This window comes from Lissotriton vulgaris, chromosome 9 (assembly GCF_964263255.1).
Source record: "Lissotriton vulgaris chromosome 9, aLisVul1.2, whole genome shotgun sequence".
NCBI lineage: Eukaryota > Metazoa > Chordata > Amphibia > Caudata > Salamandridae > Lissotriton > Lissotriton vulgaris.
Window position 1 is genome coordinate 1,177,816,545 of NC_141697.1, and position 25,264 is coordinate 1,177,841,808.

Consider the following 25,264-nt stretch of genomic DNA (forward strand, 5'->3'; position numbering starts at 1 on the left):
CAATGGAAATATTGTTGAAAGAACATATTTTTCTGTAAAGTATTTTAAATTAATAATTTTATAGAAAATTAAAGGAGCAGAGGCGTGTGAGGCGGAAATAAGCAGTTGAGATGCGAAATGGCGTTTACAGTTATAAAAAACTCGTTTAAAATTTACACATTAATTAGGGTACATGTAGCATATATTAGCGAGTTTTGCATCGAGTACGTTTGAAATAACCTTAGATAAGATATGCAATAGAATTGTTGAGATTAGACTGTAAAAAAATAAAGTTGAAAATCGAGTAGCTGAAGAAACAAATGTAGTCCACATAAAAGACCAAAATTTAAACAACACGAAATCATAATGTCCACTGTTAATAAAGCCAATAGGTCTGTTCTTCAAAAGAAAATATGGAAAAGAACGTGAAGAATATAGGGAAGCAAAAGGAAATGAGGACGTCAATGGCTTGTATAAGAGTTATTGAAGCATTGTTTAGGCAAAATAGGTAGCTTCTGCTTGTAACAGGAAATCACTTTTATCATTTGAAAGTATGTCAGCTATCCAATGGAAAAGAGTAAAGCAGTACTCATGATCTGTTAAAATTGGAGCCTCTTTTATTATCAGAGGGCAGCTCGGTGGGTTTTCGATGTAGTTCTCTGTTAGGAAAGAGTTAACCGTCCATTGTGTAGGCAAAGTATGCAGCAAGTGCTTCTAACAGGAAATCACTGTTATCATCTGAAAACATGTCAGCCATCCAATTGAGAAGATGAAAGGAGCATTCATGATCTGTCATTATTGGAGCGTCTTTTACCATCATAGGGCAGCTCGGTGGGTTTTCGATGTAGCTCTCTGTTAGGAAATCTTGCGCCGCTGCGAATATATTCCAATGACCCAGAACTCCTTGTATCGCTGCAAAGGCCATAAACCCTCCGTTGTAACAAAGCTGTTCATGATCAAGTAACGGATTCATGAGATGATTGTAATTCGGTTCAGGAGGTACCAAATTGCAGAGACATAAATCCAGGGCCCACGTGAAATCACAGCTCAGGCAATGAAATACAGGCTGCACACAGGTGAAATACGAATATCGAAATGATAATCGATATGAAGTATTCAAAGTTGAGAGTGGTAAGGTGCCGTAGTACAGAAGCATTCTCTGTCGAAATAGTTCTAAGTGGTCCGGCTCGTTTGCGAAGGCAGGAGGGACATCCATTTTGAATTTCCCAAGATGGTAAAGGAAACGGCGCAGCACTGCCGGTTGTATAGCAACTCCACAGAATTAGGTCGCCGGCTATGCAGTGGAGAGGAGCAGAATGACTTGATAAATTTTCTAGGAGTCTAGTCACTTATATATTGCTCAGTAGTTATCAAAAAAGTAGCTTTTCTTGAAGTGGAGGATGCGTTAAAAAATAAGGGAGTCATTTGAGCAAGTTGTAAAGCAAGGTCAATTTTTTTTTACATCAATGCTGTTTTCTGTGAATGTTAGCTAAGTGAAAGATATGTGTGTGAGCAGATGCAACGTTCAGTTTTAAATGTGACAATGGAGCTCTTGTTCATGTCTTCCGATTCAAGGTCGGTATTCGCTGCCAAATACAAAGATCAAGAAACGCATGCGTGGGGTAGATAGTCTGCATTCTTAAAGGAAAGCAAATGAAGGGTTATTTTTACCGCGTTAGCATTGTCGTTTAAAAAGTTACAGTGATTTTCATTATATGTTAAGAAAGTGTCACTGATGAAGACTGAAAATAAATCCTTATAAATAACAGGGACTGGTGTATTTTAGAAAAGGTGTGTAACATTACATGAATTGTAAAAAAAAAATAATGTAATTGAAAGTGTATGGTTTGAAAATGAAAAGTAGAGGTTTATAGTTCACGTTTTGAAAGCGGTTCTAGAGGGTCAGATGCATGATAGATTTATAAAAAATAGAACATGTTTTTCAATAGTATTATGGAAAAAATATGTGCCTTTATGTACTATTTAGATTATCTGCCTGTTGCCTATTCTTTGAGTTTTAGTAATCCTGTGTCTTATAAGTTATCCAGGGGCGGTTTGAGGTTCATGGTGGGCTTGGGCAGGGAGGGTAGGTTGGGGGTTTGTAATAGGGGGTCCGTGTGGGGTGGAGTGTGGAGTTTAGTGAAGAGTGAGGGGGGCGGGGGTTAGGGTGTTTGGTAATGAAGCAGAGTCAGAAGACGCCAAATTTCTTTTATGGGGTGCCACAGAAATATGTATTTATTCTCAGAGGTTTATTATATTAAGGATATATATTAACATGGTGGCTCTTGTCGTTTTGTGGTTCTGTGCATGTGTATAATGCTGGCCCTGTAGTTTTTGTTTATGGACCTTATTACGACACACAGGGGAGCCACGTTGCACAGTTGGAGATCAGAGACTTAGGAAATAAAACTTTATAATTGTAAGGGCTCTAAGCGATACAAATCGCCCGTTCTCAGTGTAAAAAATATCACCGCTATTGGTGGTATTTTCTACGGTGTTAGTGCTCGAAGGAGAATAGTAACATATATGTAAAAGAAAATTCTGTAACAGGCTCAGCATTTCACATTATCGCGTGAAAACAAAAGTTGTTCTCACATAGCAATAAGTCTCTTATAATTAAGGGACGGAGTGTATATAGTGCTATTTACTACTCTGCTATGTGAACGATGTCGAATATTTCATAAGAGGAGGCTTTAAAAGTTTTTCGATAAACTGGTTTTCCAGGGAAGTGGGTGGAGTGTTCCGTGTAAATTGTAGAATAGAAACTAGTAAGAACCAATTGGAAGTGTTGTTTTAAAGTCACATGACTGCACATGCGTGTCTCGACGCCTGTACGCGATAGGTGGGTGCGCGCACCCGGTCGCGCACTAAATGAAAGCGGCGAAAAACCATCTTATAATATGCTCTTGGAGCACGTTTTGGTAGAAAGAGTTAGTTCTGAAAAGAACTTTTTTTTTTTTTTGGAAACAAGTGTTATGATGCTTTTGATTTCTTAAAGTTGCTACGACATTTTTCAGTATGTCATACTATCCAAATAAAGTGAAGAAATTTAACTTTTTTTGGAGCATTTATGACTCTCAATTTTGTGTTTAATTAGAGTAAAGCTTTGCTCTCCGTATACAAGAAGTTTTCCACAGTTCGTGCATTTCATGTGCACGTTCGCCAGATATGGTTTCAAGTCCATTTCAGCACTCGATGGAGATACAGGTCGTCCACCGGAAGATGTGCTGATTACTTCTGATGGTAATAGCGTGGCCTCCGTTTTTCTTGTCAAAGGTGGTCGCTCATTTCCTTCAGATTCGGAAGATGAATGCGGAACGGTAGCCATTGCAGCGAAGTCTTCGGGAAGATGTTCGACGTTGTTCTCTCTTGAGAGTAGAAAAGAAAGTGATGGAAGTGGGTGGAGTGCTGCGTGTAAATTCCAGAATAGAAACTACCAAGAACCAATTAGAAGTGTTGTTTTGAAGTCACATGACTTCACATGCAAGTGTCAGGTCCTGTACGCGATAGGAGGGTGCGCGCACCCGGTCTCGCACTAAAATAAAGTGGCGAAAAAACATCTCATAATATGCTCTTGGAGCACGTTTTGGTAGAAAGAGTTAGTTCTGAAAAGAACTTTTTTTTTTGGGAAACAAGTGTTATGATGCTTTTGATTTCTTAAAGTTGCTACGACATTTTCAGTATGTCATACTATCCAAATAAAGTGAAGAAATTTAACTTTTCTTGGAGCATTTATGACTCTCAATTTTGTGTTTAATTAGAGTAAAGCTTTGCTCTCCGTATACAAGAAGTTTTCCACAGTTGTTGCATTTCATGTGCACGTTCGCCAGACATGGTTTCAAGTCCATTTCAGCACTCGATGGAGATACAGGTCGTCCACCGGAAGATGTGCTGATTACTTCTGATGGTAATAGCGTGGCCTCCGTTTTTCTTGTCAAAGGTGGTCGCTCATTTCCTTCAGATTCGGAAGATGAATGCGGAACGGTAGCCATTGCAGCGAAGTCTTCGGGAAGATGTTCGACGTTGTTCTCTCTTGAGAGTAGAAAAGAAAGTGATGGAAGTGGGTGGAGTGCTGCGTGTAAATTCCAGAATAGAAACTACCAAGAACCAATTAGAAGTGTTGTTTTGAAGTCACATGACTTCACATGCAAGTGTCAGGTCCTGTACGCGATAGGAGGGTGCGCGCACCCGGTCTCGCACTAAAATAAAGTGGCGAAAAAACATCTCATAATATGCTCTTGGAGCACGTTTTGGTAGAAAGAGTTAGTTCTGAAAAGAACTTTTTTTTTTGGGAAACAAGTGTTATGATGCTTTTGATTTCTTAAAGTTGCTACGACATTTTCAGTATGTCATACTATCCAAATAAAGTGAAGAAATTTAACTTTTCTTGGAGCATTTATGACTCTCAATTTTGTGTTTAATTAGAGTAAAGCTTTGCTCTCCGTATACAAGAAGTTTTCCACAGTTGTTGCATTTCATGTGCACGTTCGCCAGACATGGTTTCAAGTCCATTTCAGCACTCGATGGAGATACAGGTCGTCCACCGGAAGATGTGCTGATTACTTCTGATGGTAATAGCGTGGCCTCCGTTTTTCTTGTCAAAGGTGGTCGCTCATTTCCTTCAGATTCGGAAGATGAATGCGGAACGGTAGCCATTGCAGCGAAGTCTTCGGGAAGATGTTCGACGTTGTTCTCTCTTGAGAGTAGAAAAGAAAGTGATGGAAGTGGGTGGAGTGCTGCGTGTAAATTCCAGAATAGAAACTACCAAGAACCAATTAGAAGTGTTGTTTTGAAGTCACATGACTTCACATGCAAGTGTCAGGTCCTGTACGCGATAGGAGGGTGCGCGCACCCGGTCTCGCACTAAAATAAAGCGGCGAAAACACATTTCATAATATGCTCTTGGAGCACGTTTTGGTGGAAAGAGTTAGTTCTGAAAAGAACTTTTTTTTTTTTTCTTTTTTTTTGGAAACAAGTGTTATGATGCTTTCGATTTCTTAAAGTTGCTACTACATTTTTCAGTATGTAATACTATGAAAATGAAGTGAAGAAATTTATCTTTTCTTGGGGCATTTATGACTTTCAATTTTGAGTTTAATAAGAACGAGGCTCTGCTCTCCATACAAAAGAATTTCTCCACACTCGTTGCATTTCATGTGCACCTTCGCAAGATATGGTCTCAAGTCCATCTCAGCACTCGATGGAGATACAGGTCGTCCACCAGAAGATGTGCTGGCCACCTCTGATGGTAATAGCGTGGCCAGGGCTCTTGTCGATGCTTTTGCATAATGCTCAGGGTGCCTTTGTTTAACATGCCGCAGCATGGTGTGTATAGAAAAGTAATGTTTTCTATTTGGATTTCCCCTTGAGAGCTTCGAATTGCATATCGTGCAGGTTACTTTTGGCGCATTCACTTTCTTTTGATCTTCAGGATAAGTAAAAAATTGCCAAATGAAAGATTCCTTTTTTCTTCTTAACGGTGGTCGCTCATTTCCTTCAGATTCGGAAGATGAATGCGAAAGGGCAGCCATTTCAGCAAAGTTTTCCGGAAGATGCTCGACGTTGTTGTCTCTTGAGAGTAGAAAAGATTGTGAGGAAAGTGGGTGGAGTGCTTCGTGTAAATTCCAGAACAGAAACTACTAAGAACCAATTGGAAGTCTTGTTTTCAAGTCACATGACTTTACATGCGCTTCTCAGGACGTGTAGGCGGTGACACTATCTAGTTATGAACGTGATTTCATACTTAGGAACTAGCATTCAAAAAACCTATGAAATTCACTGAAAAAACCATAGGTTTTACACACGTTATAGTTAGGAAATAGCATTTGAAAAACCTATGAAATTCACTGAAAAAACCCTAGGTTTTACACACGTTATAGTTAGGAAGTAGCATTTAAAAAACCTATGAAATTCACTGAAAAAACCATAGGTTTGACACCAGTTATAGTTAGCTGGAAATTTTACTGACATAAAACCAATGAAATTCCACGTTATAGTTAGTTGGACTCACTATAACTTGGGCGTGTAATGCACTGCTGATGACATTACATATTACATCACTCATGACATGGTCAGTGACATCACTCATGACATCACTGATGACAGACCTCCTTTAAGTGTAATGTAACCCTTAAAACACATATTGGAAAATAGAAATTAACATTTTCAAAAAAATGGAGATACCCATACCAGTTACAACAACCAATTCAGTAATTCCACCATCTATATACACATTCTCTCATTCACCAACAGTTCTATATAGTCACTCATACATATACTCACTCATCATATGTAGTGATACACCTATTCATCCTGTTACACACCGACAATCATCCAAAAGTTACTCACACACATACTCACACATGCAAATAAACTATTGAACATCCATTTATTTGCATATACAACAATACACACACTACCACGTTACTTCTAAGGAAACTTATACATACTTACTCTCTTAAACAATCACTTATAGAAACACATACTTATTTAAACAGGAACTCTTTCTATCTCTTAGTCTCACATATACTGACTTATATATATCAATACTCACATATACTAAATTAAAACATATCTCGTTACTGATAAAGACACTAGTGAGGCAGGCATTCACACACTAACACACACATATACACACTCATCCACCCATACAGTCCTGCACATATGCTGTCTTCAAAAAACATAGAAACAGTGAGTCAGTCATTGATGGATCTATATGATAAGTAACACCCCCACCAAACCATAGAGACACTCATACTGATACTAAAAAAACATCTAATAACCCATATACACACACATGTAGGTACTCATCAACCCATGCAGCCACTTATTCACAAAGTGAAACACTGATACATATATTTAAATATTTTAACATTACTCGCTAATATATGTATTCACTAAGATACACTTAATAAGCCAGTTAACCAATCTTTTTTTTTTTTAAAACATTCATTAAAACATTTATTTAAACATTTATTCTTCCATCGACCTTTACATATACATATATAAAAAATATTTATTTTTCAGTAAGATACACATTCACTGGATGGTGTCATCAGTGATGTCATGAGTGATGTCACTGACCATGTCATGAGTGATGTAATATGTAATGTCATCAGCAGTGCATTACACGCGCAAGTTATAGTGAGTCCAACTAACTATAACGTGGAATTTCATTGGTTTTATGTCAGTAAAATTTCCAGCTAACTATAACTGGTGTCAAACCTATGGTTTTTTCAGTGAATTTCATAGGTTTTTTAAATGCTACTTCCTAACTATAACGTGTGTAAAACCTAGGGTTTTTTCAGTGAATTTCATAGGTTTTTCAAATGTTATTTCCTAACTATAACGTGTGTAATACCTATGGTTTTTTCAGTGAATATAGATATATATATATATACTTTCATAAGCATACACACATATTGAGATCAATGCTCCCTCTAATTTGTTTCCTCTGTGTGCGGCAGTTTAAGGTCTCTGTGCGCTGCAACTAAGGCTATGTACGCCGGGAACCAGACCGCGTATATGGTGCAGCACCAAATATCACTCCAAACCTTTGCTTAAAAAAGTGAAAAGAGAGTGCATTTCCACACATGTAGTGGCACATGAAGTGTCTTAAGGCAGGTTCTCAATTTAGATATACACGCAATGACATTAATTGGTTACACAGGCAAGTACACTTTGGGTTTAGAAAAGCACAGTACTCCAATGGTGGTATCATAATAAGATTTTACTGAAGATCCTCAGCTCAAGCACTGTTCATAGGGTGGGAAATGTTGGGAGCCTATACAAGTTCACATATGTACACAATTACATAACATATTTACAATTAGACATGCAAGCTACGGAGTAATGTATCCCGTCAGAGATAGTTTCACACCAGTCCAAAAACAAGTCCCCTACAGCAAGTCGCCTTAACAACTTTTGGGTTAAAGTACCTTGTGGTAAAGTCGCAGTTGGGGTAGTGAATGCTTTGCAAAGGCTGGTCGTTGTTGAGACTGCGAGGTAATGGTTTCCTGTGATTAATATTTGTGCTGGAGAGAGATGTTTGTCTGGTTGCAGTTTTGACTCATCATAAAGTAGTAAAGAGGGTTAATATGCCGGTTGCAAAAATGTGCACCATACACATAACAGAACTGTATCTTATGTTGATAGCTCAGTAGGTTACTGCTTTTGTTGTAGAGAACCTTTTGTTCCTTGCAGTTCATAAGTTACAATTATGATATAGGACAGTAACCTATGAAGTGTCAAGGAGCTGCTTGCAAACTGCATGGTATAGTTTAAATATATATGTTTTTTTCCTTATCTTTCACTATATTAATGATGGTAAAAAGGGTTGGTTTGGGTAGAAATACATTCTTATTAGTAAAGACAACAGTATGTGGGGTCTTTATTTTCCTAATTGCGCTCAACGAAGGGCCATCACATGTATTTCCGTTGATGTCTTCTGGCTGTGGCAGAGTTAATGTTCCTTGGTCGCTAAATGCAGACTTATGTTCATTAATTAGCTCTTCTTGGGTTAATTGCCCAAGATGAATCCAGGATTTAAGTAGCAGATTGCTCATGCCCTACAGGATCATCAACCAGATAGATGGTCTCAACTTTCCATTGCCTGTACTAGATCTGTATGATTTGCTAGTAAAATTGAGCGCAACCAGGAGTTCTCCGATTCCTCTATGGATGTCAATGATGGAGTTTGTATGAGGATAGCACTTGTTTGGGTGGGGTCTTGGCGTTGAATAAGAATAGCTTGGTTCCTGAACCTGGGCCTGTATAATGATAACTTTATCCACTGACATTTCACTGTTGCCAGGGGCTGTTACTTTTAAATTCATAGATGGACTTATGCTGGACCGTGAATCTGGATTCAATAGTGAATCTGACTTTTGAGGAATGAGTGGATTGTCAGTTCTGCAATATTTTCTGTCGTTGAATAAATGACTGCTGCTGAGTCTTTTAAAAACATAAATTTACAGCAAAGTTTCATTTTCCCAAATGTCTGTATTGGCGATATCAATGGATTGCCATGGCTTTCACTTGCTTTAGTCGTGTTATCTGGCACAACGTCCGTCTGGGATTTCTATGCGATCTTTTTTTGATTCAATCATTTCTGCGCAGCCTGTTGTCCGATCTTGCCAGATTTCATTTTTCCTGTAGACGTCTTGGTTCCCTTGATTAGTCAAGCCTGTATTGCAATCTTAACAATAACAGGAGGCTTAAATGTTTTTGGTATGTTTAGTGTGTCATGGGGGAGCAAGCACAGAGTTCACTAACCTTGTGGGGCCATCTCAACGAGATCACGCTCAACTCAGTATGGCTGCACTAGCACCCACCCTACCGCAGCCCCTTTTCTAGATTCTTGTGTTCCGAACTTCAATTTGGTTCAAGACTGTGCACTGGGCCACAAGCATCTCAGGGCATTTTATGGCAGAACCCTTCAGTAGTTCAGCCTCAAGCGATTCAGGGTTGAGCACTGTGCTCCAACGCTGAGCACTCCCCGGCTTCCAACAGATGTAGACCTCCGTACCTCTGTGCCTTTACTCACTGTGCACCGCTCTCCCAAGATAAACCAAGCAAAAGCAGGCAAGGGAGGGAGGCTTAGGAGGAGAACTACATGGCTTCCCAGCCCCTGTAAAAACCTCACTGTTTGCCTCTGTTCTCTCCACTTGATGATGCTCTCCGGGGTTGATATGAGCGGGTACTGGGTAAAAGAAGGAGGCCCAAAAGATCAGAGGGAGAGCCTAGGCCGTTGAAAGACAAGGATTAGAAGGACGATTTCTTTTTAAATATAGGATATGGTTCCAATTGATTATCTGCATTTAACACTGTTCCATTGAAATAGCCTTTAGGGCACACTAATTGTATGAGTAAAACGTTTATTTTTGATATAGGGCCACTTAATTCTGATTGTTTGTGTATGCAAGGGTTGGTATGGCTGCAGAATGAATGTGTCGGATAGAAAGGTGGGAGTGGATGAATTGTAAATATGTACAGTGACTGTTTGTTATTATTATAGATTGTATTTAATTGTTCTTTTTTGTATATGCATAAGAAAAAGTCAAAAAATAATTTTCGGACTAGTGGAACAAATAAATCAATAAACTAGTGACGTTATACTAAACAGACCGGTATGTTTTGTTCATATGGGTTCTAACAGACTATAGAGAGCAAAATACAGCATTGGCATTTGTGTTGTTTTATTTCATATACCTGGCTTAGCCTTGTTGTGGTAGGAGCCAAGACCCTGTTTCGTTAAACTTGAGAACCGCCTTGTAGCACTGCTCTGTTGCTGAACCACAACCACAGTTTCCAAAATTTTAAAAACTTTTTTTTTCACTTTTCCCATTTGCAAGAGTATCATTTGCAACAAAAATGTTTAATAAATTGCCTCAAATATTTTTTTTCAGAAAATGAAATCATTTTCATTGAATCATAGAATCTTACAGAGTGTTTGGGTACTTTCAACGCCTACAATGTCCGACTCTCTGACTTTGCATGTGCAAAACAAAATTCACAACACTGAAAAGGCATGTGCAAAACAAAATTCACAACACTGACAAATGTTGTGTTCACGTGCTTTTATAGATATTCGTTTGGGAGGGGAGAATTAATATATTTGTCCTGAAGAAGGTGGTATATTTCAATTAAGACTACCAAAACGCCTTGATGGATTTTTATTACTATGACCCACAGTGCTTGGAGAAGTATAATATGTCATTGAACATACTCAACGATACCCAATGAGACACTTAGTGGGAGTGTAACCCTTTCTAAATATTCAACTGCAGTTTTTTCGGTTAATTTGCCTCCCTTTGGGTTTTTAATTATTCGTGGATGTATTGTTATCTATATGTAATGTATTGTTGATTATTATCATGTATATGTGATGTATTATGGATGGTATTATTTATGTTTTATATGAGGGCATACTGGTGGATTTCTTCATTATATTTTTATGATTTTTTTTAATAGATTGAGTCCATTGTGTATTCATAAGGTCCAGTGGTAGCAAATTTGGTTGAGTGTGTGAGGCTGGATACAAGAAGGTTATTTGTTCAAGGTCTTTTAAGGGGAATCTGTTGGTAATTTGTTATTAGAAGTCTCCATCCGCCACCATCAGAGAATTAAGAAACCTTCATAAATGGCTATTCATCATCATCATCATCCTCCTTTTGTCTAGTACGTTTCTTGCTAGGCAAAATCCTGCAAGGAGCTAAGTAAACATGGCAACCTTTCACTCATGGTGTGGCATCTCTCTTAACACCTAACAACACAATCCACCTAAAAATGCAATGGGCATGTGTCACCACCCGCCTTCCCTATCAGAAGGCGCTACCCTAGACACTTCTCTATTTCCACCTAAGCATGGGCGGAAAATCCGTTCCGCTAGCGGATTTTGCGGATTTTCGGTAAATTCGCAATCCGCGAACGCTCGCGAATTTACCGAAAATCCGCAAATTCGCACGCAGCGGATTTTTTTTTCTTGGTGATACAATTTTGCGGCGTGCGGTGTATGTTCACAATTGCGAACATGTAGGTGCGGCGGGCAGCAACAATCTTGCACTCGCGAAATTACAAAATTTGCAATTCTGCACAAGAAATCCACTAGCAAGCAGATTAAACCTTCTGAAAATGATGATTTTTATCAGAATAACTCCTCAGGTTGACATTTGCCTGCCCTTTTTTGGATTTGAGGCCTTTTGACTTTCTTTGGATCACTTTTGGATTAGAAATAAACTTTCACAAGTAAGTTTGTTGGCATTACATTTGTTGTTCTGCAGAAAAACGAGTTTTGCTAAACTGAAAGCACTCAGCAGCAGGTGCAAAAGTTCAAATTCATCATTAGTAACCATTCCCTGTACTGCTTCCTGACTGGGGCCCCTCCAGAGTTCAGTTGCTAGTTGCAACAATTGTATGGCCCTGCTCTGACCCTCACAGCCGGATCATAGAACAGCTACAAGTAGGCCACAAAGGTCCTGGAAAAAAAAATTGCACTGCAACAGAAAGCAAATTACAGATAAGGAAGCAGGTGCAGACTGGAATTTTAAAACAGTGACACATTAATAAATCAACCCCAAATTAATTCATGTCAGTTGAAGCAGGGCAGGTGTGCTTGCTTTTCCCCCCCATAATCTACAGTGATGATGAACCTGAGGGTGGCATTGATGTACCAGAGGGTGGCATGGGTGAAACAGAGGGTGGCAGTGGTGAAACAGAGGGTGCTGGGAACCTGTGATGATGAACCAGACGTAGAAACAACATAATCGCGACCGTTGCGAGCCGACATGTAAGTTCGCAATTGCGAACTGGTACAAAACCCTCGCGAACTGGCAGAAATCCTTGCGAACACAAAAAAAATCAGCAAATTCGCGAGAATTCGCGGATTTTGCGGATTGCGAGTTCGCAAATCCGCAAATTTGCGAACGCCAGATTCGCAAAATTCGCCCATGCTTCTTTCCACCAGTCATCTCCATTTCTCAATGACATTGACTAGGCAGCCAGAAAACCCACTTGCCAAACCATAATGGAAACTGCTTTTGTACTGCACTACTTTTGAAATGTTATGCCGCCTATTTATATCTCTACTTTATTTCATCATTTGTATTATTGTGTGGCAAAGAAGTGAAGCCCATCTACTCAGAAAGCATTTATCAAAATGCCCAGTCACAGTTGTGTTCATTAAGTTTCATATGTGGGACTTGACTGTATGCGAGCACCATACGTGTCTATGAGCGGCATCAAGAGACAAGGTAGGTGGCCGAGCACGTGGGCAGGCGAGAGGGAGCTGGGGTCGGGAGGCACCATCACTGAATGTTGTCTAGTGGCTGTGTTTTAGCCATGAAACCAGGGGGCATATTATCAAGGGGGTTTATCTCCGCTTTTTTGGCTTTAAAAGCCAAGAAAGCGGAGATAAAATTATCTCCCTATTACCAAGCTGTCGCTAACACCAGTTAGAGACAGCTAGTAGGAGATAGCGACCATCTTGGGCCCCACTTTGCATGTCAGTGATATTTATCACTAATGAGATGCAAAGTGGGCGTGCCAAGATGTTAGAGACTGAAAACAGTCGCTAACATCGCTATCTCCTATTACCAACTTTTGGAGATATTCGCGCTAAGCGAGAATATCTCCAAAAGCTAACACCTGCCCTGAGCAGTTCTTAGCCATGTTATCCAATGGGAGGTGGATAACATGGCTAAGAGCATTTGCTCGATAATGCATGAATATCGCTGACTTTTCAGCAATATTCATGCATTTCGGCCGTTTTTTATCGCATTTGCGATAAACCTTGTTAATAGCAAGGTTTATCTGCGATAAAAATCGCCAATGTGCGGCGATAATTTTTGTCTCTAAACAAGTTAGAGACAAAAATTATCGCTAGTTGTTGGTAATATGCCCCCAGGAGACTTCACATCTAATACTGAATTTACCATGTTCATGCTGGTTCTAAATATTGTATTAAAAATATCTCGCCATGCACTGGTGTTTCCCTATGATGGATACTTTCTTGGCATTGCCATCAAAATCCTCCCACCCCAGGGCTGGCCTAGATGTAAATTGTGGCTTCAGAAGATAGTTTTTATTTCTGACTTCTTCATTTGGCTAAATACTGTGTACTTAGGTATTATTATTTTTTTACCCTTATTTTTCTTCTCTCATTTTTTGCCGAATTTAGGAGCACTTTGAATCAGACTTAAAGGTTCTAGTAAGTGATAGATTAAAAAACTGGACTGGAACCAAACACACTCTAGCCTAGACAATGCTCACGGGGAAACAGTCCTGTCTCACAGTCTCCAACAAAATGTCCTACAGTGGAAGTTGTAAAGCCTTTGGGGCAAATAGCACAGCATTGCAATCTCAGATCTCCTACTTTAGAAAATGTTTTGACCTTGGCCAAATTATACTCGTCCTAATTATACTCGTCCTGCGCTTCCGGACCCTTATCTGTCAATATGCAAGATCTGCAGATCAAGCCTATTATCAAGATCTTTTCTTAACACTTACATTACAATAAAGATTTGAAATTTCTAACACTTCCCAGTGTTTGAAATGAATCCCAATGACTACTGAAGTCATTGCACACTGTAGAATTAATCCACCACATTCCTTAGCACTGTCTTGTCTGGATAGGGTCTACAGAGGCTGGCTAGTAAGTCATTCAGGTTAATTCACGGTCTTGGCTGAATATAAACCTCGAAGGAGGCGGCCCCACCTCAGTCAGTGGTTTAGGGCTACTTAATTATAGTAACTCGCATTCCTCTTCATTAACACAAATTATTGCTGGCTGCTGAGAGGCAATTATTCACTGCCCACAGCAAATGGGGCTGAAAGACAACACAGGGACACGCAGCGAGGTGACCCGAGGGGACCAGCCTGGTCGCACATGACTCCATATCCTCCTGCTCGCTGCCTCTTATTCGCTGTGCCATTCGTGACTGACATGCAGCTGGTTCTTGCATTGTTTGTCAGGGTGCTGATGGATATGAACGTCAGTTCATTTGGTATTTGGCAGCAATATTTCTTAGAGTAAAATGCATCCTCGCATCCATTTATGGACCAAGAGTGCATTTTGTGCTAAGGAAATCGCAGCAAATGCCCACTCCGCCTGCTGCTGAATTTTACAGAATCTCACGCAATTTTAATGGCATTCCGAAGAAACAAATTCCCCCAATTCTGCCCAACCCTAGGGGCCTCATTTATGAGGCCTTGCGTCAGTTTTGCGCTGCTGATGCGTCACATTTTGTGACGCATCGGCGGCGTAAAACATGCGCCTTGTTGCACCATATTTAAAAAGTGACGCATCTAGGTAGATGCGTCACTTTTTAAACCCCTGCGCCACATTATACCTGCGTCAGGTATTATGTATGCAGAGGTGGCGTTCCCCCGCAAAAAGCCTCGTAATAGTGATGCAGTGAAATCTATGAGATTTCACTGCGTCACTTTTAGGAAGCTGTTGCGTCAAAATCTTGCGCCTGGCTCACAGCAGGTGTAAGACTGACGCAAGCCCTCTCACATGGGGCTTTCCCCATGTGAAAGGACGCATTGCTGGAGTTGCGTCACTTTTGTGACACACTACAGCAATGCGTCACTTTTGCGCTTACAGATACGTCAGAAATACTGACGTATCTGTAACTCCTTGCGACATGATGCGTCATACATTAAATATGACGCATCATTGGTGTCTCAAGGAGTGCGCAGTGAAAAGTGACGCATCGCTGTTTTCACTCAGCGATGCGTCACTTTTCATAAATAAGGCCCCCAGTGTTAATGGAGCTACTGGTTTTTCAGCAAGTGTAATAATTTTATGACACGATTAGTCATTTTGGATGGACGCAGATCTGAGGGGGAGGTTGATATGGACAAAGGTCTAAAGGAAAGGTTGGCATCTCAAGCACTTGATGTAGAACTCAGACGTCTTCTGAAGAATATAAATTTGATGCACTAGTACCCAGCTCTCCCCATGAATAACATTATTCATTTACATTTGTTCTTTGCAATGCTCTCTCATACTTGTCAGTGCCGGGTGCTACATAAAGCTGTTAAATAAATAGTTCATATACTGAAAATGACTTGCTAGTTATCTCTTTGACATTCATCCTTTAGGCTGTAAGATCTTTGGGTCATTGCTGTTCTATCAAAAGCGCTCTCACAACTCTCAGTGCTAGGCGCTATTGAAACAGTTTAAAAAAATATATAACTTTTAATTGATCAAACCATTGTGGCATGAGACTGCATATACCTGCGCTTGTGTCCATGTAAACAATACATTTCCAGGCCAGTAAAATCTTTAATCTTTTCTCTACCCTCCGAGGTGGTGGCAGTAATGTCTTTTCCTGACCCTCTTGTGACAAGCGTTTCATTGAGCTACATCCAAGAACACAAGTCTCAGTTTGCAGACAATCCACGAATAATAAGACAGGTGAGAACACAATAATGTTATATAAAAGTGACTTATGCAGAAGATGTTTGTGGATCACTTGGGTGCAGAGGACCGGGAATTCAAAAATTCTTTTTGGCAGTGAATGTGCTTATGCATTTGTAATTCCATAGTGCAAACTGAGCGCCGTTACTTAAGTGAAGAGCTGGGAGACATAGATCGTATGCATCAAGTAAGGATTATAACAATACACCTTACACAGATTACAATTCTAGGCATAGGGGGCCCCATTCACAGAACTAATTTAAGACAAAATCCTAAACTTACTACCATTTTGGTATTCACAGAAGGCACTTACTCGTTTTGGTATTCACAGAAGGCACTTACTCATTTCGGTATTCACAGAAGTTAGGAGTCTTAACTTTTGGACTCCTAAATGCCTTCTGTGAATACCGAAAGTCTTAAAGTTGGGATTTTTTGCAGTTTAGAAGTAGTAAAGTTAGGACACCTAACTTTACTACTCCGAAACTGAGAAAAATCCTAACTTTAAGACTTTCGGTATTCACAGAAGGCATTTAAAGTCCTAAAGTTTGGACTCCTAACTTCTGTGAATACCAAAATGAGTAAGTGCCTTCTGTGAATACCAAAATGAGTAAGTGCCTGCTGTGAATACCAAAATGGTAGTAAGTTTAGGATTTTATCTTAAGTTAGTTATGTGAATCGGGCCCAGGGAGCTTAAGAATCATATTATGTTGAGTGATTCGCCGAGGACGGGAGTGGCAGCTCTAGCCACCAGAACACATCCCCCCTCTTGACGCTTAACCTATCACCTGGAAGGAGGGATCCAAGTGGTACTCTATGTGACTTGGGCATAAGGTGTGTATAATCGGGGCACAAATGTCGAGAGCAGAAAGGATCCATCCAGCTTTACATGTGTGCAAAACTGGACTTGTAGATGTGTCTGGTACATTTGGCCATTAATGGTGCCAGAATACCTTGCTTTAGGAGCATATATATTAGTTGTGGTACACATGACCACCTGGCTCGGTGCATTTATATAGCAGTCCCGAATAACTGCTCAAGCCAGGATTTTCCAGGTGGTTTTCCAACATTCTAACAAAAAGATTCCGACATCATCCACCTGCTTAACTTATCAGCGGGTCTACTGGTGGGTGTGTTAAATGAGAGGGCCAAGGTGAAGGGCACACTTATACCTGTTCGGGGGAGCCTTATATGCTCCAGTAGGACTGCAACAGGCAGTGGGCTAGGCTGTACAATGCTACCTGCAGCAGCCCAAACCACTGTACTGTTTCTGTAAGGCCCAATGTCTCTAGGCCTGGAATTATTGGGTCCAGAGATGTCAACATGATAACTCCAGTCCTGGTTACACTTGTATTTGCAATCTGCATAACCTCTTAATACAACTCCTACTGAGTACCTAAGAAGTGTAAAGAAAGAAAAAAACAAGGATGCAGTCCTTTTCCATCTATGTACCCCATATCATGGAGAGCATCCCCAAATCCACCACAACGCTGCTCCAATGTAGGAAAGACCTGAAGACGCACCACTTTAAAGAAGACCGCACTCCAATGATGTACCAGTCTGAGCCCAAAAGAGAGCTGCCTCTCCTATTGCTCATTGAATGTATAGGTGCCTTTGAGTATCACTCCGATGCCTTATGGCTGGGTTTGCAATATACAAATACCATATATATCCTTTCGAAAAACGGTGCTTATCATATTTTATACATATGTTAATAATCTGGTGAGGAATGCTGCACACAGCAATAGCAAAATTATTGAACTCTCAACATTAAGTAGTGCTTGCTTTTATCAAGTCTTAGGACTTAATTTAGAGGAGTGTGGTAATGAGGTATATAGCTGGTTACCCACTACCTCCCTGGTTTACACTCTAACTCAGGGAGTGCCTACAAAAGCACATAACTGTAAAGACCATGCTGCAGTGCTTCATGGACACAGAGCTGTGAGGGGCCCACTTCCTCCTGGTATGACTGTGTCTGATGCCTAACTTTATTGGATTCACAAACCAATTGTATGACTTTTCCCATCTTGGAAACACAGAAAGTTCTCATGTGAACAGCAGAACTAGGTGTGTTCCCAATGTGGGAAAGGGAAACCTCTACATCTACCTTCCCCTGTTACTCATTCTTATTAGGGTGTAGGGGGGGGGGGTTATCCTGAAGAGAAAAAACACAATTAATGTAAACATGCAGATTAGGCAATCCAGACAATCTGTCTGGTCTGCGTAAGACATTGTCACAAGTAAGACTTAATCCAGCTCAAATGTAGATATATTTTAAATCTATTCCTTCACTGCTATATAAACACTCACATGCTTTGGTGACCTCGGTACATGGGAAGCACTCTCCAGACAATTGTAGTGTTCTTGTAGGACCTCAGTTGATCTAAAGGTGTCTCGGCTGTTTTGCTTTCTTTCTTAGAGACAAACCATCGAGCTGGTTGCACTCACCAAGGTGAACTATACCTGGGGCGAGAAGCCGCACACCTATTTTGTATATGGAGAGGAGAATAAAGTATACACCGACAACTATCCAGCAAAGTGCTGCTGTGCTGTGATGTGAATGAGGAGAACTCACTGATGGGCATCCCATGGACTGAACCTTCTTCCAGAATCACATAACCGGCCGGGACATTGACTATATCATGATTTTAAATCAAGGAGTATGGTTAACATCTTAATGTGATTTTTCTATTCATTTTAAAAGTTTCATAATGTTTTATAACATAAAATTATTTTCAAAAAAAACCATTAGTTGCATTTATTTTATTTTAATACCGATTTACAAACATAGAGTGTGGGACTTAGGCCCTGACAACGAACAAGGGACAGGTGGAGGTATTCATTGAGGCACAGCTCATTAACTGGAGTAAATAATACTCACATTCCAAGAAATTATAAAAATGGGCGTAAGGTGGGAAAATGTGGAATTTGGTGCCTATGGTACAAAATTATATATGTCTTTGTAATTAAACGGAGGAACAATAACAGGAGTAAGGCCCGTTAACCCAGGTAAGACCCAGCGTAGTATGCAACAAAAAACAATGGGGGTCATTAGGATGTCCGCCCGTCGCCCTATTGGGAAACGGGACCACACGCCATAAGGACGGGGGGACCCGTGGGGGAAATTAGCATGCGCCTGCCACTGTGGCATTCCTGTCATTGTGGCGGGCGGTGCCCTCAGCACCGCCCGCCACAATGCCAGTAAGGCATGTTGTGCCGCGCGGTGCCTGCCATGTTGTGCATGGAACTGCTGGGCACCCCCCCCAGAGTCCCTGGGGGCCCGCAACGGGCCTCCGCAAGCATTTACCGCATGACTTTCCGTGGCGGCAATGCTGCCACAGAAAGGCATGTTTCTGCCCCCTTGTTAAAATGGCTGGCGGTGTCTGACACACACCACTACCACATGAAACCCTTTTCCGCCCGGTCAACTCGTTGACCGGGTGGAAAAGCGGGGGACGGTCTTCCCGTCCGCCGCGGTCCCCCCGCCATACTAATATGGCAGGGGGAATGGGTGGCGGGTGGGCTAGGATGTAGGGCGGATCGCCACCACTATGCGGGCGGTGGTGATCCGCCCTACATCCTAATGGGCCCCAATGTCTCAACTGGAAATTATTACAATATGACAGTAAAAACAGTGATATAAATCACAATAGGGATGGGGAATAAAGGAGGGGAGACCACAACGAGAAAGGTAGAGTGAAAGAATTAAATTGTTATTATTGTAAGTAGTTAAGCAGCACTACAGTACTAACAAATATACAATGGCCATAACACACAAACTGAGCACTGGGCATGCTAGTGAAGGTGGGCGGTGCAGTGACACAGGAGTGAAGAGAACAGCATGAACAGCGACAATGACTAAGATTAAAGTGGCCAAACTTACAAAATATATACAGTGTTGACGTACAGGATTCCAGATAAATAAATAGACCACAACAGCGCCCAAGTTCTAGGCTGGGTAGTCGACGGCATTTCAACCTGAATGATTGCAGGTCATCATCAGGTCAATGGCCATTAGTTTGAGAGTAGTGCTAAATTGGACAGGGAAAATCCAACCATTGTGGTCTGAGCAATCAGTGAGTAGTGAAGACAACGAGGCGTCAGGGATCCGTGTACGTGCCAATAGAATTCGGTCCTACAACGTAATTAATTATTCAATGTATTGAGATCCAAGGGAAGCAGTGTGTGGATCCAGAGGCAACCCGTGTGGTTGGAGGTGGCGAAGTATTTGAAAGTAATGTGTGGATGCAATCCAGGGACGATGTTGCACAATGACGGGCCGCAAATTCAAGGGCTGTGGCAGAGGAGCGAAACCTCTGAGGTGCAGCCGGGTAGGGGACGAGTGAAGCGTCCTTTGTTCCCCCTCCCTATTGTGATTTATATCACTGTTTTTACTGTCCTGTATTAATGATTTCCAGTTGAGACGTTGTTTGCTGCATTTGTAATAAAATGAGCATTTGTTTTCACTTTAAAGTACAGCAGATTTAATCTAAAGAAAACTGACCTGAGGAAAATTAAGTGGGTCTGCTGTTCACTGTACCTGGTAATTCGCCCATGTGGAAAACTCTGCAGGGTCGTAATTCCAATCTCTGCGTAAATTACATAGATCAAGATAAGTGGATGAGCAAAAAGTGACAAAGAACCTGATTTAAATTGGTGGTAACAGAAAATATTTTGATGCCTGGAGTAAATGGAGAATCCTTTTGTGGAATTACTTTGACCAATACTTATATAGGATGTAATTTCACTGGTGCATTCTCCACCAAATGATAATCCTCCAATTGAGAACTTTCCACTTCCCTCAAATCTCTTAGTTATACAAAGTCTTTCATTTTCACAACTAGCTACAATGACCCCTTGAAAAAAATGATGCGTGACATAAGGGAGTGCCAACACATGAAACTGCAAACGTGGGATTCATGCATCCTCACAAGATCCAAGCATCTAAGGGAGGACAGATATTGAATTTTCCCTCGGACACCATCATGACCACAGACATAGGAGTTTATGCAAAAATAAAATTTATGCTGGTGGTAAGAGTGGTTGCAGAACTGAAAAAGTGTGCTAAAACATATGCAAGATCTGGTAGACATTTATCTATGGTATTCCCTATATTGTACACTCCAGAGGTGTGGTTTAATGGAGAAAGCATAAGGAAAAAAGAAAAGGTGCTGTGGTACTTCGTGTTTTATTTTCATATTTTAACCATGAATGCATTGAAAGAGAAGCACCAATTACATTAAACTTTAAAAGACTGTCCCACTGAAAATGTAAGCAGAAAATTCAAGGAGAAACAACAGTGCTTAAACTGTGGTTTCTTCACACATTTTCAGCTCCTAGCCAATATATACCTCCTGGAAACATTTCAGTTTAATATTGGGAGCATGTCTACATTCTACAAGCTTCAGGATGGTGGTAGAATAATTATAACATTATTTTGCCACTTTTGAAAACCGTATCCCTGTGGGGAAGCTGCATTTCAACCCAACCCCACCGTACACAACCAGTACCTATGTTCCAAAGACAAGCTATAACGCAACTAAGCTACTGTGATGGCTTACAAAAGCTTTTGTATTTTTTCCACTTAACTTGGGGCCTGATTTATGGCAGTTCCTTTCCATGTACTAATAGTTCGGTGGATGGCCACTGGTTGTTTTGATGATCGTCCACCCAACTTTTAACATTATTTTGTTTGTCAGAAACAAACCCACAAGCAGGAGTTCATTTGTGGAAAAAAAAAATCGAATGACCCCTACAATCAGGAAGCTTTCTCTCAGGGTGTGGGGAGTAATTTTTGTTGCATTCATCCTGTCTCTCACTGCCAGGTTTTTCCTGGTGGTGATGGACATAGAAAAAAAGACATTGCAATGTCCTTCCTCCAAAGACCCCTACTCAGTCAGGCCATTGGTATTCAGTTGTATATAAGTATTCAGTTGTCTTGGCCAAAGGGGGCTCCATTTACAGAATACATAAGGTCCACCTGTCTCTAAATGAGGAGGGTGGACCAAGGATTTGGCTAGTAGGGTGCTCTGTCACAGTTACGACAGAGTATCGTGGCTGACAAACTATAAATTGAACCCTCGGTCTCCTAATGAGGTACTTAAGGTCTCAAACAAACCACTAAATCGATGTCCAGATGGGCTAATTAGACTGGACCATATGGGAACACCAGTACCTAATCAATGCTCTAACTGTGCTGGTATCTTTGTTTATAGCACATTACATCACACCTCGGAATGGCAGATAAGGCTTTAACTGCATGCGTCTCACATGTTACCAGATGGGCAACTTGGATTTCACACAATTTTCCTAAACTATAAGCACAAAGTTTTTTTCTGATGAAATTTAAGAATTTAAGTGGGAAACACCTACAGTGAGCAGCTAACACCTGAGATGGTATTCCAATAGATGCCCGAACGGAAACTTGTGCCCAAATCAAAATTAACATTCCGACTAGCAAACAGGCTCTCCGAGCCCGTCGGAAGCCAGCCGGAATGACCGCCAGGTTTCATTTACGAGTGGCTGTATCCTAATCAGCTGGTTGGAATTGAAACTGACGATTAGGCCCGTAAAGTCTCCGACTACAGATCGGAGGTTTAGGGGCCTCATCGTAATTGGCCCCTAATTCTGCATCTATATTTACTTTGTAAATTCAGTATTACAACTTTTTAACCCCTAATAATTAGCTGATTTTCTCGAAGCTTGGTCCTTGAAACATACAATATTGATCTTGGTATATTTTAAAATAGTTTAAGATGTCAGGATTTTGGATACATCTTGCATACAATTTATCCATTTAGGGATCTTCTTCTTACGCCCTGGAAGAATAAAAGTCCTCTATTCAATTGTGGAACGTGTTCATTCCTCATAATCTGAATTTCAGTGCAGTTTGAGATCTTCAAGAATATGAATCTTGCCCTCTCAGAATGTCTTCTTCGCAATTCTTGATAGCATTTAAAAAGGCTCATGCTCCATTTCATATCCAGCTCTGGATCATCAGGCCAAGTGGGTTATGCAACTGGTGGACATAGAAACTGGTCATTTTGGGCCTCATTCCTGTTGCGGTCATGTAGCATCCAGGGTATATTAGGTGAGTGCCAGACTTTCAGTCATTTCGAGAACTGCTTATGATAAACGGATACAGCTTTCCATATGCCTTATTGAAATAGATTCCATCTTGTACCTCTACTTCCTAAACTGTCAAATTATGTGCCACTGGTTGTCTTTAGGAGTATGACAGACAAACAGCTTTTCTTTATTCATCCTCAACTTCGTATCTCCTTCACACTTTCACAAGGCCTCTTGAGCTGTCTCATCCCTTGCCATCCATCATTGACTCTCCTGTGAAATAGTGGTTGACAATATTGACATTTCCAAATGTGACACTCACTTTGCTTGTTGCGCTATAGTCTCAAGAGCCTCATTTGTAGGCTGTGGTCAGACACACATTCTGACAATGGTCACTGTGTTCAATGCCTCCAACTTAAGTCTTTTAGTTAATGTTTAGAGTGTTTGCTGCTTTCTTGGTGATTGCCTGGTTTTCAAAGTGCAAATAGAGATGTTCCGCATCTGTATAGAGACAATCAAGACAAGGAGGTAGTTATTATATCCTTCACTCACATCCAGTGGCAAATATGTGCCTTCTTCAACTGAAAACAGATATTCAGCTTGTTGTCACACCATGTCTCTCTCCAGTTGCTTTCAACTTTTTTCCAGGCAAAGCTATTGATATTAGTATACACTGTTTGCTGTTTTCATGCTATACTGAGGTTTGGTCTCTAATAATTAACTACATTTTACTCAGCTTTTCTAAATTACTGTGGGGTTTTTCTTGTGTTGTGCTTTCACTTAGTTACTGTTTGAAGTGCTGCATAAATAGGTTACACATTGTCTCTAAGTTAAGCCTGACTGCTTCTGTGCCAAGCTACCAGAAGGTTAGCTACAGGTTATTTTGGGGTTTGCCTGTGTTTGACCCTGTCTGAGTAGTGTTTCATCACCCCCAACCCCCGATAAGTTTTCATCTTATGCATTTTAACGCAACCAATGTGATGCCATTTATAAAATTCCTTTAACATAGGCTTCTGAAAGTTCTACCACTTCAACAGAATATTAGACATGGGACCGTATTTTGAATATGGCGTATTTTCCTTGTTTGCGCCACGGAGAACATTTCAAAAGGTGCGCCCTGCCCACACAAGGAACGTGTGCCATATTAGAAAGAATTTGCTGCCCCCAGGGCAGTCATGAACATGTGCTGCCACCAGGCCAGCACATCTAAGTGAAATACAGAACAGCTGTTTAAAAGATGCTGTGTTTCTCTGTGCAGGCGGAAACCCGCCTGCACGTTCAAGAGGGCTTAGAGATCTCCTTGTAGTCGGATGCGGTGAGTGACTGCTTCGGCCTGGAGGGTGATGTGTGGGGGGGTCCTTGGGACCTCCTCCTCTCCCCCCTTCCCCGAGGATTTCCTTAAGCAGGTGTACTGAAAGTGCTCCACCTATTTGTGGCGTACTTTCAGTGTGCCTCTTAAAGGCATGTTTGCCTCTGCGCCCTCATCGGTAATAGGGAGTGGGGGCAGAGGCAAACGGATTGCCTAATACTCTATTATGATGGTGCTGGCTGTACATGAGCAGCAGCACTATCTGTGTTGCAGGAGGGGACACACAAGGGTCTGCGGTCCCTTCTCTAATACCATTGTACCCTGGGGGCACAGAAAGGGGGTGCAGATGCCCATTGTGCCCCTGGGGCACAATATATAATATGGCCCCAGAACTTTCTATTTTCTGATTGCTGGCATGAATGGAGTGAAACACCTCCAATAGACCCTTAAGGAGTGAAACATACCCTCTTCTACATAAAATGCAGCACCTTGTAGGTTATACTACAATTCGATTGACAATCATATACCAAGAACGACATGTAGCAGTCCTCATAATCTGTTGTGAAGATGGCTTTCACTCGATGCTGTATAATTTACATTCCAGAGTGTACATGCTTGTTTTAAGAGAACATGGTCTCAGGAAACACTTAGAGGCTCTGTAGTGCAATTGCAAGTTTTACATAAAAAGGAATTAAGAAGACCAGTTACTTAGCAAATATATACTTTTTGAGCGTACATATTGGCTACATAACTGGTTTCAACTTGTAATCATGAGTCGACTGTGCATTATCCTGGGGCATACGTTGCATTCCCTAAATCAGAAAAGACTCCCGCCTTTCCATCTAATGCTATTTCAATAGATAAACTATTCTACATTTCAGAGAAAACATACTCAGAATGTGGCTAAAGATTAATTACACAGTCTATGGTGTTAAAAAGATCCACGAGATTGGCCAGACATAATATGCCACATAGTTCCTAGGAAATTA

At 40.9% G+C, this 25,264-nt stretch overlaps 1 protein-coding gene across 1 annotated transcript in view; it reads left to right on the top strand.

The window, feature by feature from the left end:
• LOC147692969 (protein SSUH2 homolog) overlaps positions 1-18,635 on the top strand; it is a 459,976-nt gene extending 441,341 nt beyond the window's left edge. Inside the window, exons 9-10 of the mRNA XM_086939219.1 lie at positions 15,791-15,898; positions 18,318-18,635. Of these exons, the coding sequence (XP_086795345.1) occupies positions 15,791-15,898; positions 18,318-18,458 (249 nt within the window). The 3' untranslated portion in view covers positions 18,459-18,635. The remainder of the gene's footprint in view (positions 1-15,790; positions 15,899-18,317) is intronic.
• The last annotated feature ends 6,629 nt before the right edge of the window (positions 18,636-25,264 follow it).